The sequence below is a fragment of the Sinohyriopsis cumingii genome, unplaced genomic scaffold, assembly GCF_028554795.1.
Source record: "Sinohyriopsis cumingii isolate HCF-2022 unplaced genomic scaffold, ASM2855479v2 utg003142l, whole genome shotgun sequence".
Lineage (NCBI taxonomy): Eukaryota > Metazoa > Mollusca > Bivalvia > Unionida > Unionidae > Sinohyriopsis > Sinohyriopsis cumingii.
The window spans coordinates 132,204-159,647 of record NW_028316406.1 but is presented as its reverse complement, the minus strand read 5'-3'; the positions used below and the strand labels follow the sequence as shown (position 1 = coordinate 159,647).

General features: G+C 34.1%; 1 protein-coding gene across 1 annotated transcript in view; it reads left to right on the top strand.

Annotated features, from left to right (window-relative positions):
- LOC149769861 (uncharacterized) overlaps positions 1-26,772 on the top strand; it is a 29,760-nt gene extending 2,988 nt beyond the window's left edge. The window contains exons 4-10 of the mRNA XM_089949724.1: positions 1,859-1,948; positions 2,418-2,513; positions 4,861-4,891; positions 5,880-6,007; positions 14,862-14,892; positions 15,452-15,579; positions 25,708-26,772. Coding sequence (XP_089805850.1) covers positions 1,859-1,948; positions 2,418-2,513; positions 4,861-4,891; positions 5,880-6,007; positions 14,862-14,892; positions 15,452-15,579; positions 25,708-25,718 — 515 coding nt within the window. The 3' untranslated portion in view covers positions 25,719-26,772. The remainder of the gene's footprint in view (positions 1-1,858; positions 1,949-2,417; positions 2,514-4,860; positions 4,892-5,879; positions 6,008-14,861; positions 14,893-15,451; positions 15,580-25,707) is intronic.
- The last annotated feature ends 672 nt before the right edge of the window (positions 26,773-27,444 follow it).

Here is a 27,444-nt window from a genome sequence, read left to right as displayed (position 1 = left end):
TATGAAATGAATTTTTGACCAAATTGCATTTATAATAGTATAGTTTGTAAGAAAAGCAATGAAGAAACCTTACAAATGTTTTGACTTATTTTGATAGGAGGATATTCGTTTTCTGGTCAAGAATTAGCTGTTTGCCTTTCCAGCCATTTCCATTAAAATATACGATATCTATTTATTGTAATGAAGATTTGTATGCAAGATTTTGTCACATCTGTTGCCAATATGGGATGTTATTCGGTACGTGTATTCGTCATCTATCAAGTTCATTGACTATTTCTTGAAGTAAGAACATAATAAGAAAAGCAGTTATTGTGGATGCTTCATTCGGTAGGAGCATATGCGTCGAATGCTGTAAGAATGAATGAAACAATTATGTTAATTTCAGTAGGTTTCTGCATCTGATAATTGTGATGCTGACCAGAATGAGAATGAACCACTAAAATATTGATCTCTTCTCTCCAGTGTAATTCTTCTAATTTAATATGTTTTATCATATCATCGACGACAAATAAATTCCCTTATTGATCAATGGAATATATAGAATATGGTAAATATTGAAATAAACAATCAATACACACTTGTCCATAGTTCCATTTCTTGAACGACTTAAAACTGATAAAATAAATAAAGATTATAAAAATTGAAAAAGGGTTGAGCAAACTGCCAAACTTTACGATTGTGCCGTAAGTCTTACGAAAATTACCCTTCAAATAAAGACTTAGGGCATTTATGCAAAACTTAGGAAAAATTTATCGCTCCCAAAACATCCAGATAATTGGGTTATCCGTGTCTGATTTGGATACGGGTTTTATATTAGAATGGTAAAATCTATCAGGGAACCAGACTAACTTTACAGCAGCGCACAAGACGCTTTAAACTGCACCTATTTTTATGTTCATAGTATGCGTCTCCATGATCAAACTGATGATAGTATATTTTTTTTTAAAAAATGACGTCTAGCTATCCGTGCATATTTAAGACTAAAGGAAAAATAAGCCTCTTGAAAAGTATTAATAATTAACAGAGAAGAATATCAAAGAATATTTAGATTCTTTTGCATAAACGCTGGATTTGACACAAAACGTTTATTGGCCAATAAGCTGCCGATTTGAGTGTGTCTCGAGGCGGGCGATATGACTGCTATCGTCATGTGAAACCGAAAAAGGGTTTCGAAGAATTATGCCAAGTTGATGGATACCAACACGCCATTGAGCTGCATTGGGTTTGGAACTATAGTTTGCAACTGTACTAGTGGTAAATAAAGTGTGTACGAGCACTTCACAAATGTTTCAGTTGAACGTAATGTTTATTGTCGCTGCATGTTTCGAATACCAAACATTTGATTATGTTTTCCAGCTTTACGGTAGCAGTTTACACTATTATGTTAAACCTTACTAAAAACTGGTCAATCTTAGGAATCAAAATTCAACTGGCTTACTGAGACAGACTCGTCAGGGTTGGCAGATGCGGGATAAGATATCCAGAATATATTTGAATTGCTTGATAAAGGATTGTTTCTTTCTGCGTCGAAACGCGTTATGCATCGTTGATAATAATATAAAATGAGGAGCACTTTTAGTTTGATTTGTGTCTCAATAATCTCGGTAGACAATTTTGTTGCTTATATATATATATATATATATATATATATATATATATATATATATATATATATATATATATATATATATATATATATATATATATATATATATATATATATATATATATATATAAACTAGAAGTATCGTCAAATGATTAGCTCACAGTGATACTTTGAAAATTAAATAAAAGCAAATACCATCACTTTTCTGCAGCCAGGTAAAAGTGACAATAGTTTTATTCTTATTTGTTTTAGAAAACGACGCCACATATAGCCCAGAAAGTACGCATAAATATGTCAGCTCAACATTTACCCCTAATCTACTTAGCTCTGAGGCAGAGAATTGTAAGTAACCTGTGCATTTCAAAATCAATAAATAAATACATTGCCTGTTATGATTACTCTAATGAAACTAAAACGTATGGTAAGTTTTATTTGTAATTGATTTTTTCTTTACATATTACAATGCATAGCTGCATCCACATCCGGAGAGAAATGTTACAATGAAAAAATGAATATGTGTCGTGAATACCAATAGCAGTTCTTATTTTAACACATGATGGAGGATACTTACTAATCTGATTTTTGATATTGTGGTATATCAAAAACATATCTGCATAAAAACGTTTGGGCTGCAATTAACTTCTAGCTATCTACATAGTTTACACATTACAGATTGCTTTAATTTTATCAGCATGTGCGTCTCAATATGCATTTTAATCTACAGAGACTGCATATGTATTTTGTCCTGAATATCGTTTATCTATCTGTATCATTCCCTTTGTATGACTAGCATGCATTTATTCTCTTACAGACACGTTCGAATGGTTCCTCGTCTCTGGACTAGTTGTCGTACTTGTAGCGACTGGTATGGTTATCAATGCTGTTGGGAGGTTTCGAAAACAGAAAAGTAATATCAAATGCTTATACAATGCATAATTATTCTTGTACAATGTGTATATGAAAGAGGATGCTTAACTTCCGTATCAAGCTGAACTATGTTTTTAAATAACTCTTGAAAGATATTTTTCTAATATGAAGGAATTGACGATCCCAACTGAAAAAATATTTGCGAAACCTCATGAGAGACTAAATAGAAATAAACAGCCGTTCATCAGGAAATAGTAAAAGTAAAATGGAGAAAATTGTTTGATTAGAAATAAACAATGTTGCCTGCCGTCCTTGTTTGGAATCAATTTAAGAGTCAATCAATGTGATCCCGATTTCGGCATGCAACCAGTTGAGAAACGCCTTTCATATTTTCTCTGGAACAACGAAAAAAAGAGTATTACAATTAATGAAAATATTATTATTACAGCAATTGAACAAACTTAATGTTTGCGTCCCAAAGATAACTGATTTAAGTAAAGACGTATGATTACAAAAGCATCAAATCATGACAGGATATTCACAGATATTAATATATACGATTGGTCAGTTGTTTAATCAGAACTCTCAGCGACTGGAAAATTACAAATATGTTTTTACTTTTCCATCCAGAATCGAATATTTGCTCTGAACATTAACAAACTGTTCTCATAAAATATTAGAAAATTTATTTCGATGTTGCTGGTCGCCATGAAACTTTCTATCATCTTTAAATGATCATTCATATAACCTTTTTATGGCGCTAAATATCCTAACAGTGCTGGTGTGCCGTAAAAGTACAATCATTTAAGCAATCAATCATGTACAAAGCTCCACACCTGGTCAGGAAGCTGCTAGGTTTCTAACTCAAAGCTCACTATGGCTGGAGGGGAACATGTCACAAGACGGGAATAAACTGTGACTATTTGACGCACTAGTTACATAAATAGTCATGATTGTATTACCTCAAATTATTTTACCGCCACCTTCAAGATTGAAGTTGTCTATATGATATTTTCATCATCCTATGCGATACATATTTGAACGTCGGATGTTCTTATTATGTGTTTACAAGCCACACTTATTGTGCAATTCTTTATTAACTTTCCGTTATAGCGGTATGGAAATAATGATGCGTAAAGGAAAGGGCACATGTACGAGGTGCTATTCTGGAGATGTCTGTTTGATAACAAATTTCAATTAATTTCAATATGACACAAACGTTGGTTCTAACGAAGCCCTAACGTGAACCTATTTGTGAAACAGGCTACGTATATGATGATTATTCCAGCTGCTTGGAGAATTGCAGAAATGTGACCCATCACACATAAAATATTGCACATTATTCATGTTTTTTATTTGTCCTACAAGAACGTGGTGAAGCTGTGTCCTAGTGTTCATAGCAATCTGATCAAACATATTTTGCAGCTAAAGGACATCTAGATTCATTCAAACATTCCAGGAAAATCAAAAGGCCTGTGTAGACCCTTTCTTATTCTTACAACTGTTTCATATCCACAATATCCACGTAGAAAAAACACTTTTACCATATACAAATGCAAACAAATATATGTGTAAATATTCTTCTTGAAATAGTTTACATACGAATGTATGTATATTGCTTTTGATGACAGCCACGTGAGAAAATTTAATTTTGACATGTCCGAAATCACTAAATTTAAGGTCATCAAACTTCACCATCATACTTCATGGGACATGTGCTACCCAATAATGTTTTACTTACTCTTTATTATTTATTTTTCTTCCATATCAACCAGAGGGAAACATGTGTCAATATCATTGAAACTACCATGTCAATTTAAATTCAATTTTAAAAACAAAAGCACTTTTGTTCCTTTCCATTTTCTACAATAGTTGCATCTTTTAGGGTGTGGACCTGTATTTGCTTTCAAACCAGTACTTTTATTTTCATTTCCTCAAATTATTTTTCATTGAAAGTAATTGATATAATTAGTTCGTTTGTTTTTCTTCTACAAGTCAGATAACAAATCTGTTTCTAACCAGCAGATCCGTTTTCTACGTTTCCCGCAGAACCTATTCCTACATTTCGTCGAGTATTAAATTCAATATTTGTATACTGACATCAACTGTTCAGAGAACTATGATGTCTGCATGATCTATCATATCTTAAATTGATTAGAAGCTCGTTAAAAGACACAAAGTTCAGGTCCGTATGATTATATCTAAATTTAAATTAGACAAGAACCCAGTTTAGTAGACTGTTTAATTCCATCTACACTAAACCAAACATTTAAAATCTTAGAGGTGAGCAAATATTCCGAAGTCATCTTGAGATCATTTTCGTTACAATAACGTAGTCGCAATGTAGCACTGAGGAAGTCATTATTATATTCTTAAATATATTGCAGGAAAGGTGTCGAAAGAGGTAAACAGTACTGGGTAAGATTAATGAATTCTATTTTCTTGCGCATGTACTACACTCACTTTATATGAAACTTTAAACACGACGTAGTTTAATTACATTTAAAGCAGATAGAACCTGCAAAATGTATGCCTATTTTTAACAAATATACAGGCATCTCTAAATTAGGTACAAAGAAGACAAAGCAGCTGTATAATAGCTACGGACAAACACACCAGGTAAAATGTCCCTGATTACTAGGATTAGTAAGCATCCGCCATTAGAATAATGGTGCATGCATATTTTCATATGAGAATTTCATTTATCAATTTTTAACTACGTTTATGATTCTAAAACCTTGAATGAAATAGAAAAAGATTCCAGGTTTCAAAGTCAACTGGAAACAAAATAAATTATATTTTGTTTCATCTTTCGAAACTGTAGTGTAACGAACATTAGCAAAAAACAAACTGGCAAGTAACTATAGTTGGTGTGCAATGTCTTGATAGTAATAATATTTAAACAAACCAATGATTAATTTAAAGCATTTAATCGTCTTATCTGTCCACAGTATATAAGCAAGGATCACTTTGACAATACAGTGGTAGAAATGATAGCTTGCCTACTTTTTATATACATATATACATAGTATCTTACAGCAATACGTTTATGTGTCCAGTTTGCAATAACAATACATGAATTCTTTTGAGTAAAATGGTTACTGAGAGATAAATCCAGAAGTCAGACAAGTTTAACATAATGATTTATCTTACTCTATTATAGTTTATAATATAGATTCCAGCCGCAGTCGAATAAGTGTAATGCTTCCACACAAATCATTTATAAGGATTCGTTGATGAATCTTACAGTTTTCGAATTGTAACTGCAAGCTTGAAATCAGCTCAGATACGGTGTTTATCCTTGAATTATTTGTTAAAATATTAAGTACGACGAAATATTTTAACCTAAAGAATATAAAACTTCAGCGTGAATGCATTCTGATATCTCTGATTTCTTTGGCATTAGACGAAAACTAGGCATAAGGACGGACCAAGCTTCAAACATTACTGTCCAAATTGCTACTGATGATGAAAGAGAATATGCACAACCAGATATCAGTGAAATCGAAATGACTGAATACCTAGAGCCTATTCGTAAGTTTCGCTCTCATTCTCTCTGTTCATGTATATATATAGTATATTCGCCTTATCAATGATATACCACGAATTGTATAAAGTTTTCATTAAAAGGAAATTAGGCTTGCCGAATTTGCTTTTAATGACATTTATACATCTCGTGGTATACCAGTGAAAAAGCGTACATACTATATATATATATATATATATATATATATATATATATATATATATATATATATATATATATATATATATATATATATATATATATATATATATATTATTTATATCACATATAAATACATTCATGTGCCCTGCGAACGTAGCTAAGATTTACTAGAGGCGGCTGTGTATTGACTGATCTTAACAGTTGCAATGTTCATGTAACTCTGAAATAGTACATACAATTTCCAGGATGGTTCATGCTTATTAGACGTGCTAACGAACTTCAAACGAACAGAGTTTTCGGGCAAATCTTTCACTAATTAGTAGTAATATTTTAATATATTTCCCGTTCGAACAGTTTAAATATTCATGCACTTGTATTATAATCAAGGTTATTATTACTATTGTTATTATTATTATTATTATTATTATTATTATTAAAAGCATTGCATTTTTAGACATTAATTTTCACATGGTCTCAAAATAAATTTGTCTCCGCTTTCGATGAGAGCCACTTGGGAAACATGATTTTAAGAGCTTGTACAAAACCATCTAAGTTAATATCTTCAAATTATCTGAAACTATTCCATGAGACATGTACTAGCCAATATAGTTCATATAGACTCTATATCAAATATTTAATTTATGTTTTAACAAGATGGAAACACATTTCACTATTTTTTAAAACTAATATGTCTCTTTAGGTGAAATATCAATAATGAAAGAAACATCTTTTCGATTCACATTTGTTTATAATAGTAGTATATTTTGGGAGGGGGGCATGAATTCTTTTAGAACCAGACTTTTTCTTTCTTTTGAAGTCAAGATGAGGATCCTAAGCTAATATAATTAATATAATACGTTCTTTTTCCTCAAATTTGAGCAAAGACATTCTTTGATGTTTTTTAGGCTCCTATTTACCCCCTAACCTCCCCATTCCCACACACACACTGAAAAATAATTATCCGGTCAGCATGTTTAATGCAACATGCATAAACATCTATGAATGTAGTTATAGTTGAAAATTTATATTAGATATACCTTTAGTTGCACGTGAGTTCACTAAACCATATGACGTCAACTTGGAACTCATATACTGACTTGCTATTTTAACGATGTGCTTCACTAACTTTATAAATCACTTTATTTTTCTAAAAGAGTCATTATTCAACAGTTGTCTCCTGATCAAAATATTCCCTTTGTATGCTTTTGTATCTATCTATCTATCTATCTATCTATCTATATATATATATATATATATATATATATATATATATATATATATATATATATATATATATATATATATAATTTACTTTGTCTATCCCTACGTATGCGTCTACTTTCCCTCTCTGCCCAACTTAAACATATATAGCTCAGAACCTACTTTGCTGATTTACATCAAACATCACCTCAATATGAAAATAACTTTTTGTTTGCAATCTGAAACACGTATTATGTTACCGAATCTTACTCATCGTTTTATTTCATGAAAATTATAAAGGATGCTAGAAATTTAGAAAGAGGATAAAACCTGATACCAGAATGTGCATAATATGTACGGATATAAAGCATAATCTCAATTAGATTCGGTCATTTGTGTTAGGACTGGTCGGCCTAGTGTCAGGATAATGTGACTGGGTATGACATGATGCTACATGTCTGCGGCATAATGCTTTAGTGCTAGACATCACTATATACTGACACACTGCAGAAATCGTAGCGATATGACTGAAACAATGTTAAAGCTACGTTAAAAATTCAAATCACACACATACAAAATCATTCCCAATTAGATTGGTTTTGAAATACAACGGATTATTACTTTTAGGTCCCATTATTGTGAAAATTAATTAATATGTCCTCTTCTCTAAGCCAATAGTACTAAATGACTTCAAAATACGACAAGAATTGTGTCAGTAAGAGACAGTTTAGTCTTATTAGTTGATAGATGTAGTAGTGTTACTCAGATTTCGTTTTATCTTTTACGTGGAATTTCAGCTGCTACGACTCTCCCGATTAACGTCATGACTTTCTGGTAAACAAAAAGAGTTGTACTAGTTATCTAGAGTTGTTAGTGAGCAGGATATCGCCAGATAGCTTCCACGTCTATTACAAAGCCAGTCTCTTTGGTAATCCCCACCTGACCGAAGAATGTAAGTCACAATAACGCGTTTTTGATGTACGTTTTAGCTGATTACCTATATGCATTTGACAAGGATGTTTAGAGTTATTAAGTTATAAAATGTATACATTTGAACATACGCACAAATTGTATGAAGTTTTCAAACTCCCGATCTAGCGATCACATTTCCCGAACTTAAATGTAAACATTGTTCCACTTTAATATGTATTCTTAGAATAAGTATTAAGTTAAACCATGTTATAGTTTGAAGACAGATACAATATAGAAATGATGTTCACGATCTCGTAAGTAAGTTTAATGCTTTCATTCTAAGATGCAAAATCTTGTGTGGAATTTATATTGCAATAGGTGTTACAGATAATAAATAACTGTCACTACTATTTTATCCTAAACTGTAGGTCTTTGTGACCAGTATAGGCGTGAGACGCAAATCTATCCCATCCCTGCATACACAACAAATGTTCGTTTTAAGTATATACCTGTAGCTGCCTAAGGTACAAAAGGATGGAAATATTTTTATAGCAAGTTTGAAACAAAACAGAAAGGCACGTTATAGTGCCCCAATTTGGCTAGAATCATGCAGCAACCTACGATGTAGAATCACTCTCTTTAGAAGGTTTGTTACAATATGCTAACTGTTAGCATTATAGCATGGTTAAACAGAAAAGCAGTTACTAATTCTTTCTGAAAAGTAAGGAAACATTCCTGTTACATGTTCATCCCAATGTGCAGACACAGTGCATGTTCCGTGAAATATGTCTTGATATAAGCGTGTCATAACCCAGACGAAAAGGTTGAATGCAATTTTGAAGCAATTTTAATGTCTTCAAACTTAGGTCACATCAATCGAGCTCTGGTAAGCAGGATAGATCAAGCGTACACCAAAATTGCTGGCAATAGATGAAAGGATAGAAGAATTGAAGACCACACACAATTTCTAAGCAATGATTGTATTCTCCATAATACCGAAATGTAGGTCACTTTGGTCCTGTGGTGTTTTTTGCCCAACATTTAATAATACGAAAGTCACACACGTTAATTTTGAAATTAATACGTGAAGTAGCATAGTAGTTATATATAATTCAGACAAGGAATACAAATATATTTAAAGACAGAGATGGAAAAGGTACATTTAAAATAATGACAGTATTAGATGGAAACATTGTAAGCATCTTCAATATGTATCCTTTGCAAAAACAAAATTCATTATCGTAAGGAATTGTGAAACATATGTTTAAATGCCAAGTATTTCATTTCTAAAGCGGACATGAGATCCCTTACTCAGCTTTCACGTAACTAAAGCTAAATATTGATTGCAATTTGTAAGGTTAACAAACTTTATAGACGTTTCACCGTGTATCATTAAGCTTAGTGACTGGATAATTACTTATCATTTCACATGTGTGATTGTGATATTTATTGAGAGCAGTGCATTCAAATTAAAAAACAAATACCAAATAGCTCAAGGCAATGTCTTTGCTATGATTGTGAGATAAAATGAAATCATTATATCCATAATATTAGTTCAAACAAAATTATCTTGAAATAAAAGAAAACAATACATCTGGTTCGAAAGATAAACTAAACCCCATCCCCTAAAATACAATTATAGTACACAAAGTAAAAGAGAGAGAGTTTTCTTTAATCTATAAAATTTGACTTGATCTGACATAGCAGTTTGAAAATATTGAAATATGTTTCCGCCTAGTTTATATACAAGATAAATGTTTGCTACCACATCATTGGCTAGTATATGCAACGGTTCCTAGACGTTTGATGACATTAAGTTAAGTGGATTTGGATAATATATTTGCACGTGTTTTAGACATATCTGTATGGTGCACTTAAGTTTTCGTCCATGATTCTCGATTGTAAGGGACATTTGTAAATAAGAAACTGCATAGCCAAACTTTGTCTATCATTGCAGATTATTCATTAAGATGATGACTATTAGTAATCAACATGTTTACTTGTTTCTGAGGTGAGGACACTGGTGTTTCACTTGAAAAGTCTATCATTTAATTTATGTTATGTTGTTTGCTAAACTTGAAGCAAGCAGTTGAAATGAATCAGAAATAAATCAATTCAAATTCCTGTTCTAAATGATATACATCTTGGGTATTTTGTTATGTCATAGATCATGTTACAGCCTGTACGTCGAGAAGACCATGTAATCAATTGTTCATTAATATTTTATCATCAGTCTTGTATAATCACATTTATGTTTTCATGTAATTTGAGTGGTATTATTTAATTAAATTATTAACTGAAATTGCAAAATAATTTATAGGGTCCCTACGAGAAAATGGAGACCAACTGAGGTACCCGCTGGTGATGAGTGGTAATTGAGCTATCAAATTGTCGCTTAGGGGTCATAACGACAGAAACGTCTTAGTGTAACCCATGTGATTGGCTTGGCTGGTCACTTAAGATTCAGTACTTCTTATCACAAGATGTTTAGTCATATTTATTGGCTTAAAATGAAAAGGGATGTTTATAAATATTTTAGATCTCACACTTCTCAAATAATAGGAAAACTCAATCACAAGATACCTAAGATTCAACCGCAATCCATTTTAGCATATAGCAGAATAGTGGCAGACTATAGGTACTTACCTAAGACCAAGCCAGGCAAGCAATACTTGTTTACCATAAGGCCTGCACCCAGATTTTCAGAGGTGATTACTTTGAGAAATATTATATCTAAAACCATCGGAAAAGCTTTGAGAAAGTATTTTACACTTGATGTTCTTCCTAAATCTGTCCAGTCTGATAAAGGGTACAGTTTTATATCTGGAATTTTCCAGCAAGTTATGCATGCAGTAGGCTTCCAGCAATTCAAGTCTTCTGCTTCTCACTCTGAAAACCAAGTGACTTTAAAAAAATTTCACCAAACTTTACAAAATATGATTCGGTCATATTGCTTTGATACGGGTAAAGAATGGGACGAAGGTGTTCATTTAATATTGCGTGCTGTTATCCAATCAATGCTGGAATCTTTATGATTTAGGTATTTTGAGCTAGTTCTCGGACATACTGTCCATTGAGGACTGAAAATTTTAAAAGGGAAGACTCCAGAATTAATTTTCGTGACTATGAATCTGATTTCAACTATAAGGCTTGTGAAAAAGCACGCACTTAATCTTCACTCCACTCAAGGAAAACGAAATTAATGTTTGATAGAACCACAAATGAAAGAAATCGTCATCCTAGTGATGGAGATCTGGGTATGTTGCCCATGCCTAAATCTCCTCTTCAGGCTAAGTAATATATAACCACAAAATACTTTTAAACGTACTACTAATAACAATAATAATAATTGATAAAACAAGTGGATGTATATTGCAAATGTGGAGAGATACAAATTAGAATGCGACGACGAAGTGGTGAACGATTTGCTCACAAATTCTGGAAACACTTTTGAAAGTATACTTTCAACTGTTTAGCAATTTTATCTTCAAAATTTGTCTCATGTTTTGTACGATTTCTCAAAACATATGCTCTAATTAATTATTTTTACTTGCTAATATCATAGCTCTTTGATTTCTTAATGTTGTTCAGTAAGGTATTGATAATTAAATGTTAGTATCCTACAGAGTCCTGCTATAATAATCTACCGTACAAATCATGCGGACAAAAGAGTAGTTTATACAATGAAATGCACATTGCACAATTTGTTCAAATAACGTCTGTATTTCCCGGTTAAATGATCATGATTTCTTTCAATGTTTTTAAAATATAGCCAATGGTTATCAATTTCACAAATATGATATATTTTATTGCAGTTAATATATTTTTATCGTCATCATCATTTTATCGGCATTTTAGGTCCATGTTTTCAGTATGCTGCATTTTTGGCCATATTCAATATAATCACTACATTCAGCCTGTTCTACTGTATGAGAGAAGCTCATATTCTTTGTGAACGGGTTTATTTTGAAAAAGCTAATCATTGCGATAGATCTTTAGTTGTTTATAATGTTCGAAAATGTTCATGTTGATCATTTTTTTTTCAAGATTATCGCAGCGTTCATCTCATCGTCTTTAAAATAGACAGTTCGGGCTCGTAACATATCTACTTTCCCTTTACGTTTTCCAATTCATTTTTAGGAGGGTCACCTAAATTTACCTTCTCTGTTTTAATGATGTCATCCATAGATTTAGAAAGTGAGCCTTTTGCAAATATAGAAATATATTTTGAGACCCTCCTTCTTTCATTAAATTTATATTTGAGTGTTCAATATGTGTACGTTTTGCGCTGTTGTGCTTTAACTAGAGTCAAATCAATTAAATTATCATAATTATATTTATATTCATCGATGAGGTTAGCCAATGCTTTCATTCATTTTCTTGTTGTTTTTTTTTTTTTGTTGGAGTAAAATGTTTCTAAAATCGTCGTTGTCAAAGTTCTATTCAACCCTTATACTAGAGAGATTTGCATGTCGGGATGAGTAAGTATAATCAATACTTACCCTCTCCTAATATTCACTATGCATGTAGTTACGTCATTCTTCGTTTCTTACATCATTATCTTTTCTGTTTATAGCTCCTTGCTAATATTTATAAAATACAGGTGCATGTCATCTTCTAATTTTTATATGCTCACTTGTTTAGCAAAACCATATTATAAGAAAACAGCCATTGCTAGCAAAATGTATTTTGTATTCATTGTTGTTTTATTTGCTTGCATGTTAAAATTGTCTTAACGTATGTACGTTAAGTCCGTTGTAAACTATTTTAAACTTTTACAATCAATGTTGAGTAAATACATGCATATGTATGCATGCTTTTGTCGTGGATTATTTTAGGATTGTATCTGTAAAATGTACAGTGATTCCTATATTAGAAAATTATGAAATACCAAATGCCAATCATTTGATTTAGAATCATCTTCTATCTCTAAAAATGATATAACTTTGCTACCGAGATAAATCAAGTAATAAAGCTGGACTACAATTTTGTGACGTTTTAAGTCAGATCGATGTATACAAGAAGTTTTTATAGGATTTGCTATTTCTCATCTTTATATGATACATTCAATGAGTTAGAACTTGAGGAGTTATGTTGCGTGACTGTAAAACCTGGAGAGAGTATGATTAGATGGAGTTTAATCAAGAATGGATTACTACACAGGATCTGTTTCCAAAATATCTCATTTTAAATAGATGGCATTTAATCACAGTTGAATTAGTTCATGAAACTGGACGTCAAAATAACGGTTGGAATAGACCCGTTGAACACAGTAACAAACCTTACGTTTCTGCGTATGTTGGGAATAAATGCTGATTCTTTTTATCACTGTTGCTTGTCATAAATATTCCCACCAAAAGAAAATCAAACATGTGCTTCTTTCATAAACCTATTAGAGTAGCTCACGGTATTTTGAGTGAAACTTATCTTATTAGGTTTGTATGTAAAAATAGAAATCACGAGGGCAGGTCTCAGTAGTTGGGAGACCGTATAGTAACTGTTATTATTCCCTAAGGGGAATATGATCTAATATGGCGTTGACTTTATATTTATGAGAATTTGGTTTACAACCAAATTTGAATGAGGGTAAGGATCGGTCGTCTGGGAACGTTTGTGAAAACAATAAAAAAGCTTCATTGTGATAGTGTGATTGTGTTTTGTCCTGGACGTTGCAAGTAGGTTGTCTATGAAATATTCTTGGTAGGTGGTGAGTTATATTATATTAGTACATTTTGGTGTTTACTGTTGACTAGCCATCGTTTCTTTGCCTCATACGTGTGCAATATCTTTAGTTATAAAACGGACGATAGATGGTTTCCAATACTGCTATAAGACATAGATCAGTTAATTCATCAGCACATCAGTTATCAAACTTAAATCTTTGGGGAAGGAGCTAATTGCAAAGAGGGTAACTTCTTAGAAAAGCGAGGCACATACATAATGTTATCCAATAGGCTTTTGTTATTTGCTTCAGGTACCAAACTCAATATATCTAAACAGATATCGAACAGATAATAGTTCAATTCTCTTGGGATGCATCGATCAATAGTCAATGCTATGTCACTTAATTCAGGCGATAGTGATGCCGCTATATAACACATGTATGGATTATTAACGTCGGAGAAGCTACATGTAGCAATGATAATATTGACTTATATATCTATTCGAATTGACAAATAGTGAAGTGTACATTTAGAATTAAATGGCAAGAACATGCTACTTTGGAACAATTGTACTTGCTCAATACGCAACCGTAAACAGATCGGCGGTAAACACAGCAATTGATGATTTATCAGCTTTCTCAGAGAAACATGAAATATCATCTCTTTATTCATTTTAAACACGTTCTACGACCAAAAGCGCACGTCCATATCATTATATATAATGTGTTCAACTTAATAAAGCACCAGCTTTTGTAGACAATACAATTTTAACTTCACTAACTTCACTAAACTAAACTAAATTTTGAAAACCTTAAGTATGTGTAAATAGCCGTCTGTCTTCTATAAAGTTGATGTCTTAGCTACAATCAATAAGCCACAAGGCATCATTGAGGTATCAATCATTGTATTCTTAAATATGTTGCAGGACCAGGGCCGAAAGAGGAAAGACTCACTTGGTATGATTAATTAATTATGCTGATATTTAGTTGTACAAGTAACAAACTGTGGTGATACTAAACAATCAATGTGACAGGAAATAAAACATTGATGTGTTATAAGCCATCTTATCATGACGTAGAGTAGAAACAAATTGTGAAACGAATGAACCTATGACATTTATGCATGGTATTCAACAAGGTACACTTACTTCTAGTACTGCACAAGAGAACCAATGGCAACATATACAAAGGATTGATTAATTAGTGATTAAAATATTGTATTGTTCCATAAAACCGACGACATCATGACATTGTTTATATGCAATGCATTGACAACAATTATATTTCACACCATTTATGTAACACTTTGCCTTTACACAGGCCGCTGTCAGAATTTGTTTAGTGCTCCTTCAAAAATCATTTATATACATGAATTGTTAAAGTTTACTATTTTACATTTATATTTTAATGTTTGAAATCTTATTTTTAGATGGATTATAAAAGTATATAAAGTATGACTAAGAAAGTAAGCTCAATTTAGAATGGTTTTTTTTTTATTCGATTTGATTGATATTAGCCCTACACCCGGAATGACGATTGTCCCAGCTTATAACAATAGTCTCCAAAGGGCAGATGCTAAAGAAAGTGAATATCAGGAGCCGCATAACAATATAATGGAATTGGCTGGATACTTAGAACTTATTGGTAAATATCACTCCCTATCCCTACCTCTACCCACTCTCTTTCTCACTCTCTCTCTCTACCTCCCTCCCTCTCTCTCTCTCTCTCTCTCTCTCTCTCTCTCTCACTCTCTCTCTCTCTCTCTCTCTCTCTCTCTCTCTCTCTCTCTCTCTCTCTCTCTCTCTCTCTCTCTCTATATATATATATATATATATATATATATATATATATATATATATATATATATGTATGATACAGAACGGAAATTGTTATCCTTGGAATCTGCAGAAGAATGTTTGATAATCCAGAATTGCTATTAATGCAATAAATATCATTATTATACTGGTTAAAAATTATCTAACCTGTATGATAATACTGTCTGTCCCAGTTGCGATCCTTAACGCTGTAAATATGCTCAAAGTACTTACGATTTCCAGGATGGCTCTAATATTTCGTGTGTACACTGTGCTTCTTAACGAAAGTCATCGTATTGATCACCACATTATAACAATATTTTAGAATATTCACCTCCGGGTCGTTGATTTGACTTGGTGGATATAAATACTGATTTCTCATGTAAAAGTAATGTTATGCTTTGTAGCATGTTACAGTTTTCTACTTAACATAGCGGTATGATGGTGTATGTTTCAAACGGGAGTCTTAAACACAATCTATCAATAAAAGGTGCTAGCCATCGGAAGGTAGCTATTTGATTTGAACGAAAGTTTTCCGCGTTAAAAACATTGAGTGCGCATTATGCTTTCAATGTTTCTTTTTACTATCCTGACATTTTGTGTTATTTAATATCATTACATCCCTTTGATCATCCATTTTGCTTTAAATTATTTTTAGGAATATGTAAAAATGTTACAGTACTACTTTGGCAACTTTCTGAAAAACTATGAGTGGAATAATTTTGCAAACATCTCCATGGAAATGCTAAATCCCTCTAAAGATTACACAAAGTCCAACTCAGATTTAAAAAGGCTTACCAGATGAAGACGTGCGTTGTTTAAAACAGAGACAGGATGATTGTTAGGCTAGATGGTGTAGGCATCCGGGAATCAGAACAAAACATTTCCTTTCTTTTACTTGATCTGAGAGTTCCCTGTTATACAAAAGGTCAGTATTTTATTCACTCTTAGGACGATGTTTTCTTGACAATATAATAATAATAATAATAATAATAATAATAATAATAATAATAATAATAATAATAATAATAATAATAATAGTAATAATAATAATAATAATGCGGACTTTGTATAGCGCCTAGTCTTTAGAAGCTCTAATCGCTTTACAACATTACACAACACCTATAAGATAAAAACATATAATGATATGATTACAAAAACAAACAGCATGAAATTAGGAAACATTGAAAAAACATGCTGGAATATGTAAGGTAGGAAACATTATTAGGTCTTTAAGTTTGTTCTTGCAGTCGAAATAAGTAAGCTTTGAGTGCCCTCTTGAATGTAATCACTGTGTCTTTGTGTCTAAGTTCAATAGGCAATTCATTCCACGTTGCTGGGCCCTGGTATGCAAAATAACTTTGTCCATATGAATTTGTTTTCATAGTGGGAATAATGAGCATATGATTGTCAGAAGTGGAGCGTATGTATCTTGCTGGTGTATACACATGAGTGAGGTCGGATAGGTATGTTGGACTAGAGTCCGACAGTGAAACGTAGCACAGAGAACACATTTTGTGTTTGGTTCTGGATCGAATGGATAGCCAGTGTATGGTACAGAGCAGCGGGGAGGTGTGCTCTGATCGTGGTAAGTATGATTCGAGCAGCTGTGTTTTGAACTTTTTTGAAGTTTCTGGAGTAGATATTGAGATGAACCAGACATAATTGAGTTACAATAGTCCAGTCTTGAAAGTACTAATGAACACACAAGTCTTTTAGTGGCATCAACTGAAAGATATTTGCGAATTGAGCTGATACGTCTCAGCTCAAGATATGCAGCCTTGCATATGTTCATGACATGTTGGTGCAATGTGAGAGTACTGTCAAGAGTAACACCTAGGTTTTGTACTGATTGTGTGAATTTAATGTTGGTGTTGCTGATATTTATTTTTTGAGGTAAAGGATGTGAATGAGAAAGTCTTTGTGTTGTGATCAGAATGGCCTCAGTTTTATCATCATTCATCTGCTGCTTGTTACATGTCATCCATGATTTCTCCCCCTGCGGGTCCGGGGTTGTAGAATTGGCCCGACGTGCCTCGCTACGTGTCGTAAAAGGCGACTAAGTAGAGGCAACCTGTTTGCCGTGGGTTGCGTCCCGTGTCGGAGGAGGAAAGGATCCTGGTAGTTGAGCAGAGGCTTTCCCTGCAACACACTACTTTGGCCTCTACTTCTCTTAGACGGGTGGTCGGGATGGGCCCGGTTCCGACAACTCGGCTGGTGACGCCGAGCCCTAGGAGGTCTTTATTTACTCTCTCACCTTCTTTATCTGTCTCCTTGTATCTCTCTTGATACCACCGTTGCCCCTAAACTCTTTTACTTTATCTTTCCCTTTTCCAAGTCTTAGAAGACTTCCTAGAAGGCGGTGGCTTAACGGGTCAATCGGGGGGTAATTTTACCGACCTTAGAAACTGGCGACTTCAGGGTCAATCAAAGGTAATTTTATCAACTGAGTATGGCATCTGTGTATCCCTGACACTTGAAAAGTGTCCCCTTGTTGGGCTCCTTGGTGGGTGGGGAGCACGGGTGCTGAATTTTTATTCAAGCCAAAATGGAAAATCAAAAAAATCAAAATAAGCGTACCAAAACGGGAACTGACTCAGATGATGAACCATGTAGTGTGGAATCGTTTCCTCGCTTCATGGTCATCAAATCAAAAGATGAAACCAAACCCCTAGCCGCACTATCGCCATTTATAATCGAAAAGACTATACTTGGATTAGTCGGCAAACCAAAAAGCGTTAAAAAGATTAAATCAGGTGGACTGCTTGTGGAGTGCGAACGTAAAGCACACACAGAGAACATTCAAAAAATTCAAGCATTTCATGACATCCCAGTGACTTGTTTCGCACACACATCTCTAAATACATCAAAAGGCGTCATTCGTTGCCGTGACTTGGCTGGAGTCAGCGACAAAGACATCGTAGAGGGGATGAAAAGTGAAGGTGTCACTGCAGTTCGTAGGATTCGTATCAAACGAAACAACGATCTGCAAGACACCAACACCATTATACTCACCTTCAACAGACCAACGGTACCTAAAGTTGTCAAAGTTGGGTTCTTACAAGTTAGGGTTGAGGTATACATACCAAATCCCCTCCGATGCTACAAATGTCAAAAATACGGTCATCATGAATACCGCTGTTCCAGAAACCAAGTATGTGGACGATGTGGAGACCCTTCTCATCGGGAATTCGAGTGCAAAGCCACTCCGCATTGCGTCAACTGCGGCAAGGAACACCATGCAAATTCAAAAGATTGCGATATATGGAAACAGGAGAAGGAAATCCAAAGGATCAAATACACATCCAACATCCCGTATCCAGAGGCCAGGAAGCTTGTATAAAATAGAACATCACTCCCCGGCCCATCCTTCTCAACCATAGTAAAAAGCAATCAAAAAGCAACGAAAGACGCCCAAACCCAAACAGACCCACCTGAATCCCCTTCCGTCTCGAACATATCGCATTACAAACCCCCAAAAAACTCAACATCGACGCAAACAACGTTCAACAATCCTCCACCATCAAAATCACCAAAGAGTAAGAAAAAGTCGACAGGAAATAGGCAGCAAAAAGGGTCTGATGACCCAATAAAACTGCACAATAGGTTTGGAGACTTTGAGGATATGGATGCAGAAGAATCTGCTCCATGTCCTCAAGGTGGCTCCAGACCTAACAACAAAAAATTCACCCCCGTACTTCCTCCAGATAAATAACCAAAGACATTGCCTCCGCGAAAGGACTAATCTAGCTCCAGAATCTTCAATATTAACTTGTAATGAAGAACACCATCATACAATGGAACTGTAGAGGACTTAAAGCCAACTACAATGATATTCTTTTGCTCTTAAACGAACGTGATCCTGCAGTACTATGTCTTCAGGAAACATTTTTGAAAGATACAGATAACATCACACTTAAAAACTACTCCCTGTTTAACAACTACTCTCATAATGTTGATAGGGCATCAGGAGGAGTTTCTGTTATTGTGAACAACAGAGCTCCTCATAGCTTCATTCATTTAAACACCAATTTACAAGCCATTGCTGTAAGCGTCACTCTACATAGAGTGATTACATTTTGCTCTATTTATTTACCACCAAACACTAACCTAGTACCAAACGAACTCGACAATCTTGTTCAACAGCTTCCCGCACCCTTTGTTTTACTCGGGGATTTTAATGCCCATAACATTTTATGGGGATCGAATCATATAAGTGACAGAGGTCACAAAGTTGAAGACTTTATTTCTAGACACGATCTGTGTCTATATAATACCAAAACACCTACATATTTACACCCAGGCACGGGTACATACACAAGCATCGATTTGACAATTTGTTCTCCTTCTCTGCTTTTGGACTATGAATGGAAGGTCGCTGATGACCTTCATAGCAGCGATCACTTCCCAATCTTTCTTGTAAATCTTAACTCTACAGTCGATGAAGTAATTCCACAATGGAATTTAAAGAAGGCCGACTGGGCCAAGTTTGAAACACTCTGTAAAACTAGGCTGAATGAGGATACAGTTTTCAATGTTGACGACACCATTCAGCATTTTACATCTATTTTAATAGAGATTGCAGAAGAATCCATTCCCAAGTCCTCGCCATATTGTAAAAGAACCCAAAAACCTTGGGTCACTAAGGAATGTAAGGAAGCCATTAAACTACGCCGAGAAGCATTAAGGAAATTTAATAATCAACCGACGCCCGAAAACTTAAATATATATCGTATTGCCCGGGCCAAAGCTCGCCGCATAATCAAAGAAAGTAAAAGAGCATCATGGAAGAAGTATGTTTCTTCTTTAAACTCTCGTTCCTCTGTTAAAAAAGTTTGGGACACTATACGCAAAATAAACGGAAAGAGAAAGCAAAACCCTCTCCGACATCTGACACTGAACAATAACAACTTTAGTTCAAAACGTGACATTGCAAATATTCTTGCTGACAGTTTCTCGAAAAATTCCTCATCATCTAATTATTCAGAAGCCTTCCGAAAACTTAAAACTCAAAAAGAAAAGTCACGTTTAAAATTCACATCCAACAACTCGGAAAGTTATAATCAATTGTTCTCACTATCGGAGCTTATGTAGGCTTTAGATAAGGCCCATGATACATCCGCTGGGCCTGACGAGATACATTACCAGTTTCTGAAACACCTTCCAGAACCATCATTAACATCTCTTTTGAAACTCTTCAATGATTTATGGATTACTGGTAATGTGCCAAAAATCTGGAAAGAAGCAACTGTAATACCAGTCCCCAAACCCGGTAAAGATAACGAAGACCCCAACAGCTATCGACCAATTGCACTCACAAGCTGTGTGTGCAAAACAATGGAACGAATGATCAATTCTCGGCTTGTCTGGTATTTGGAAACTAACAATTTAATATCTCCTTTCCAAAGTGGCTTTCGATATGGCCGGAGCACCAATGATCATCTGGTTAGACTAGAAACATTCATTCGCGATGCATTTATTAAGAAAGAACATTTAGTAGCGGTTTTCTTTGATTTAGAAAAGGCCTATGACACAACATGGAAGTACGGGATACTAAATGACCTGAACGATCTAGGTCTAAAAGGCCGTCTGCCCTCTTTCATATCCAGCTTTCTCTCCGACAGAGAATTCAAAGTACGAGTGGGCTCTACCCTCTCAGATCTGCACGAGCAAGAGATGGGTGTGCCCCAGGGCAGTATTTTATCTGTGACGCTCTTTAACATCAAAATTAATAGCATCACCAAGTGTTTGACTCCTGGTGTGGATTGCTCGTTATACGTTGATGATTTTCTAATATGTTATCGGTCAAAGCACATGCATACAATTGAAAGACAACTGCAGCAAAATATAAACAAAATTCAAAATTGGGCCAGTGCAAACGGTTTCAAATTCTCGAAGTCAAAAACGGTATGCATGCATTTCTGTCAACTACGAAAACATCACGATGAACCGAACCTCACGCTGGATGGAACACCTATTCCAGTTGTTGAGGAAACCAAATTTTTAGGTATAATCTTTGACAGAAAACTGACCTTTATTCCACACCTAAAGAACTTAAAAGCTAAATGCTTAAAAGCACTTAACCTACTTAAAGTAGTAGCGCACACTGACTGGGGTGCTGATAGAAAAGTCATCCTAAATTTATACAGAACGTTTATTCGCTCCAAAGTGGACTATGGTTGCGTTGTGTATGGTTCAGCCAGAAAAACGTATCTTAAAATGCTTGATCCAATTCATCATCAGGGAATAAGACTGGCTCTGGGAGCATTTAAAACATCCCCGTGTGAAAGCCTTCTAGCTGAGGCGAATGAACCACCGTTATCGCATCGTAGAGAAATGCTTTCCGCACAGTATGCTCTGAAATTAAAATCAAACCCTCTGAATCCTGCTTTTTCGGCTGTTTCTCAACCCAAATACAAAACTTTATACGAAAATAAACCAAACGCCATACCTTCCTTTGGCATTAGAATATCATCCAGCCTTGACACTACAAATTTAGATCTTTCTAAAATTCAGAAAACATCGATCTCTGAAACACCACCCTGGCTAATTAAACAACCAAAAGTACGTTTTACGCTACACGATGGAAAAAAATCCGAAACAAACCCTTCTATCTTCCACAACTCTTACCACGAACTCCTCACCGAATTTAAAAACTACACCAGAATTTACACTGATGGATCAAAGGATGAGGAAAAGGCTGCTGCAGCCTTTGTTTGTGGAAATCACACAACGCAAGTTCGCTTACCAAATGGAGCATCAATTTTTACAGCCGAAATCAGAGCAATAGACCTTGCTCTGCAACATATAGAAAAGAACCGTATTTTAAACTGTATCATCTTCTCCGACTCGCTATCAGTACTCCAGTCACTACACAATAGAAAACTGGGGAACCCATTATTGAAAAACATACTCGTAAAAAATACCGAGCTGAGTGTCTCCCACAATATAATATACTGTTGGTTACCTAGCCACATTGGTATTAAAGGTAACGAAAAAGCAGATCGCGCTGCTAAAATGGCCCTTTCTCAAGAACCAACTGATTTTAAAATACCATATACTGATTTTAAACCTTGTATCAGAAAGTTCTTACGTCAGAAGTGGCAGGCATCATGGAATGATGCTGTAAATAACAAACTTCACGCAATCAAACCGACTCTAGGAGAATGGACTCCTTCCTACAGAACCATTCGTAGGGAGGAGGTAGTCATTGCAAGAATCCGAATTGGTCATACTTTTATCACCCACACCCACATACTAAAAGGTGACGACCCACCAGAGTGCGTTTCTTGCAATGAACCATTCACTGTCAAGCACTTTATGATAGAGTGCTTTGACCTACAACCAACGCGCGATCGTTATTACATTGTGCATGACATGAAAGAACTTTTTGATAATATAAACATCACTCGTATTATAGAGTTCTTGAGAGCCGTAAATATTTACTCTAAACTCTGACTTTTATGCTATCACCTTGTGCAGTTTTATGCAATATATTTACCGTCCCATTTTAATACCTATTGATCATTTTTACATCTCCCGTTGAGCGGTAACCTTTATTTTGCACCGTTATCATCTTACCGTTTTTTAATTTCAACCATTTGTTCTTTTATATCGCTGGTCGATATAGGACCTTTTATAATTTTTAAAAGATTATAGAAATAACACTTTGTTTGGCGCTAAATAGCCTAACAGTGCCGATGCGCCGTTAAAAATGAATCAATCAATCAATCAATCAATCATCCATGATTTCACATCAGAAATGTACCTCTCTACACCTTGGATGGTAGCATCAACTTCAGCTGGGTGGCTAGATTTGTATATTTGGGTGTCATAAGCATACAATTGGTGAGACACTGCATGATGATGTATGACACTTGAGAGCGACTGAGTGTACAGAATGAAGAGAACAAGTCCAAGAACAGACCCCTGTGGAACACCACAACATAGATCAACTGGACTGGAGTGTATTCCATTTGCAGATACAATTTGTGTCCTGTTGACCAACTAGGACTTGAACCACAGTAAGGCTGTATCAAGAATGCCAAATGCGTGCTGGAGACGGTGAAGTAATATATCATGGTCTATTGTGTCAAATGCTGCAGACAAATCAAGGAGGGTGAAGACTGTAATCTTTCCGCTATCCAACGCAGAGAGAATGTCATTAACTACTTTGAGAAGAGTAGTGTCAGTACTGTGGCAAGGGCGATATGCAGATTGTACAGTGCTAAAATGACTGTTTGAATTAAGATGAGATACAAGCTGGGATAGAACAACCTTTTCTAAGATTTTGGATAAGAATGGGAGATTAGAAACTGTGGAAAACATGTAAAGAAGCATTGTCCTGGATATACAACTTATATAACTTATTGACTGCCCTCTTCGTCGATAACTATGATATTTGCTTCGTTACTTTTTAGAAAGTTGTTATAACATTTGTCGATACAAACATATAATTTACGTTTTTATGTGGCAAATTATTTCTACATTTTAGTGTAAATGCAATCGGAATGACAAAAGGATCCCTCTACAGGCCAAATCTTTAGACGAGTCAAAATTGCTGATATTTCGTCATCAGTATTAATTTAACAAATGTAGCAACATTTAACCATTCATGCCTTATTCGTATTAATGTTAGCCTTATTTAAACCGACTTGACATGTCTGCTTTCATCTTTCCGTTGGTGTGTTGAATGGCTAGATACATATTTACTTATTAAATATTTTCATTTCTATTCATTGTTCTTCTGTTCCAATTTTCTTCAACTTCAGCAAAAACATTTAAAGCAATAAATGAAATATATATATATATATATATATATATATATATATATATATATATATATATATATATATATATATATATATATATATATATAGTGCACTTGAGCCAGCAATTGATCACGTGTGTCAGGGATTGATTAAGATAAATGCATCAATTTCTAGGTCAATACAAATATTTTCTAGTAACAGCATCAAGCTGAAATAAACTAATTGAAAAATAAAAAAGTTAAAAGGTTGAAGTCCCGTAGAAACAGCCATGTAAAGGTTCGCAAACATGAGCGTTTTTCTGTTTTATTTGTTTGTCTTGTCTTTGTTTTGTATTTGCCTTTGAAAAAGATTCATAAAAGATTCGAAAGTGCTCCGGTTAGCTAGATACTAGTTTCGCACTGTTCGTCGTCATTGTACTGCATATATATATATATATATATATATATATATATATATATATATATATATATATATATATATATATGAATATAGTATGTTCTGGATATATGAATCGTGTTCAACACAATTGTTATTGCAGTGTTACTTAATGTAAATGTTTATAGCTGCTCTGAGAGCTAGCTACCTTTTCATTATTGAAAATGAATTCTACATCGACGCCATTTATAATTGTTAGAAGTTTTACATCGATTGTTGAATACAACAATAGTGAGGATTTTATATCCTTTTGTCTTCTAGCTGATGCTCATTTGTCTTGCGTAGGTTTCAAATCTTCAAGGCTTTGATCCTTTTGCAAAATATAATTTCAGATATTGTTGATAATTTTAATCGTGCTATAGTATTAGTTTCGTTAGGAAGAAAAACCTATTTTATTTCCATTAATGTCGCACTTGCGCTTTTTCATCAAATCATCCACAGTTCCACTGAATAATCATCACGCTATCTATATGTACACATTAAGAGAATTAATTATGAATTAAAGGTACCAGTATCAATGTGGGAAAATATGTGATACTTTACTTCGAGGTCCTTTCATTAACTATACTATAAAATTGAAAGACAAAACAAATCAAGCCACTTTAATCCGTACTTCAACATAGATTATGTTTGCCGGATTATGAAAGATTTGATTCATTTTCAGCATGAACCGGATGAGAAGCTCTTAATTAGGGTAGCTTAAATCGGCATCACACTAGGTTATCAAGTACATGAGAAAGTCTTTCTTTCAGGGAATCCTTAATACTGATGTATCCAGGAAATGAATTAGTGGTTTGATCCTTTGCTACAGCAGCTGATTGCCCGGCAAGTTGTCTGCGTGCTTAATAAAATATAATGTTGGTTTTAGTGCCGTTGTTCTCGTTTATTGTACGATCTATTGTTATGTATATCTAAATTGTTGTTTTATTTTTTCGCAGATGTCTTTTGCAAGAGTCATTTTGTACCTTAGAATGTTGTGAAATTAATTTTGACCCCCATCCTGGTTATGTTATTATGTATTAGTTTTTTTATATAAAGATAGTGCAAAACAGACGTAAATAGTCCTATCGTAAACATTTTTAGTGGAGTCAGTCTTATAGTTATACTTAATGCTTTTTTGAGATGATTTATTTCAATCATTCATTGAAATTACAAAGTGCTTATAGAATTGAGCATAGCTTAACTCTATTGAGATTATTGCTAATTAATGTAAAGACGTTCTTGATCATATAATTGTCATACATTGCGACTCTTGACACATGATCATATGTGAGAATAATGGCTCATCAGCATATTCAAGACTGGACTTTATTTAGAACACCAATGTAACCCGTTTGGAACACTATATACATCTGAACGTCATGATTTTAATTTTGACTTTGTATTTTAGGGAAATAAATCAGTTGTTGATTTTTTCAAAACCGTGATTTTACGTATTGAACATGTTTAGTTCATGTCATTAAGCTCACATGATTAAAGCCAAATACGACTGTAACAACTCGTCTTAGATCTGTCAAGCAGAAAATCCGGTCTCTTTTAGGAAATGAGACTGGTGGTCAAACCTTAGGATCATTTGACATAATTTCTTGACAGATATTGTATACGATGCCCTGTACTCTTTCTTCGAATTGTCGATGATATGGATACACATGCAATATCATTGGCTCGGACGTGTGCATAATGATCTATGCTTTAGAACGGTTTAGTACAAGAATATCGTTATGTGCAGTTTCAAGAATAAATTATGCTATTATCTAAATACATCTGAGCAGAAAGACGTGGATAAAATTAAAGGTCAATCTATCAAATGGGGGCATGGGTGAAAGTATTATATATATATATATATATATATATATATATATATATATATATATATATATATATATATATATATATATATATATATATATATATATATATATATATATATATATATATATATGGTGTAATCATACGAAAACCTCTATTCCGTCCCATGTATTTATACTTATAAGACGAATATTTGATGTTTGGAGTCAATTAAAAAATTTGAAACTAAATTTTACAATTTGCATAGACCAAATGCAGTTCTATGAATTACATAAATTACTTGATTATACTCATATAATATTTCCTCTGATTACGATAACGCATACGTTAAAAGTGGTGTCCATGGATTTTGAATATTTGATGTTCACGAATGCCACAGGTCCAGCCCTGCAAACTAAACGTATCCTACTATAACAATTTGTTGAAAGTTACAGCGTCGTTATGAGAAGTGTACTTTAGGATCAAAATACTAGGTCAACGTGCAATTCAAATCATTGAAACCAGTTGCAATTCAGGAATAATGCAAACAGATGTATTCTTCGCCCACAACGAGGTCAAAATGATTATGCTGCCATGACTGATACATCAATCGATGGTTTCGTCATCTTTAATTTTAATCAGTGGTACCATGAAAACCTGCGTAACGTATTAAAACAAATATGGAAAGTGTGCCACTCAAG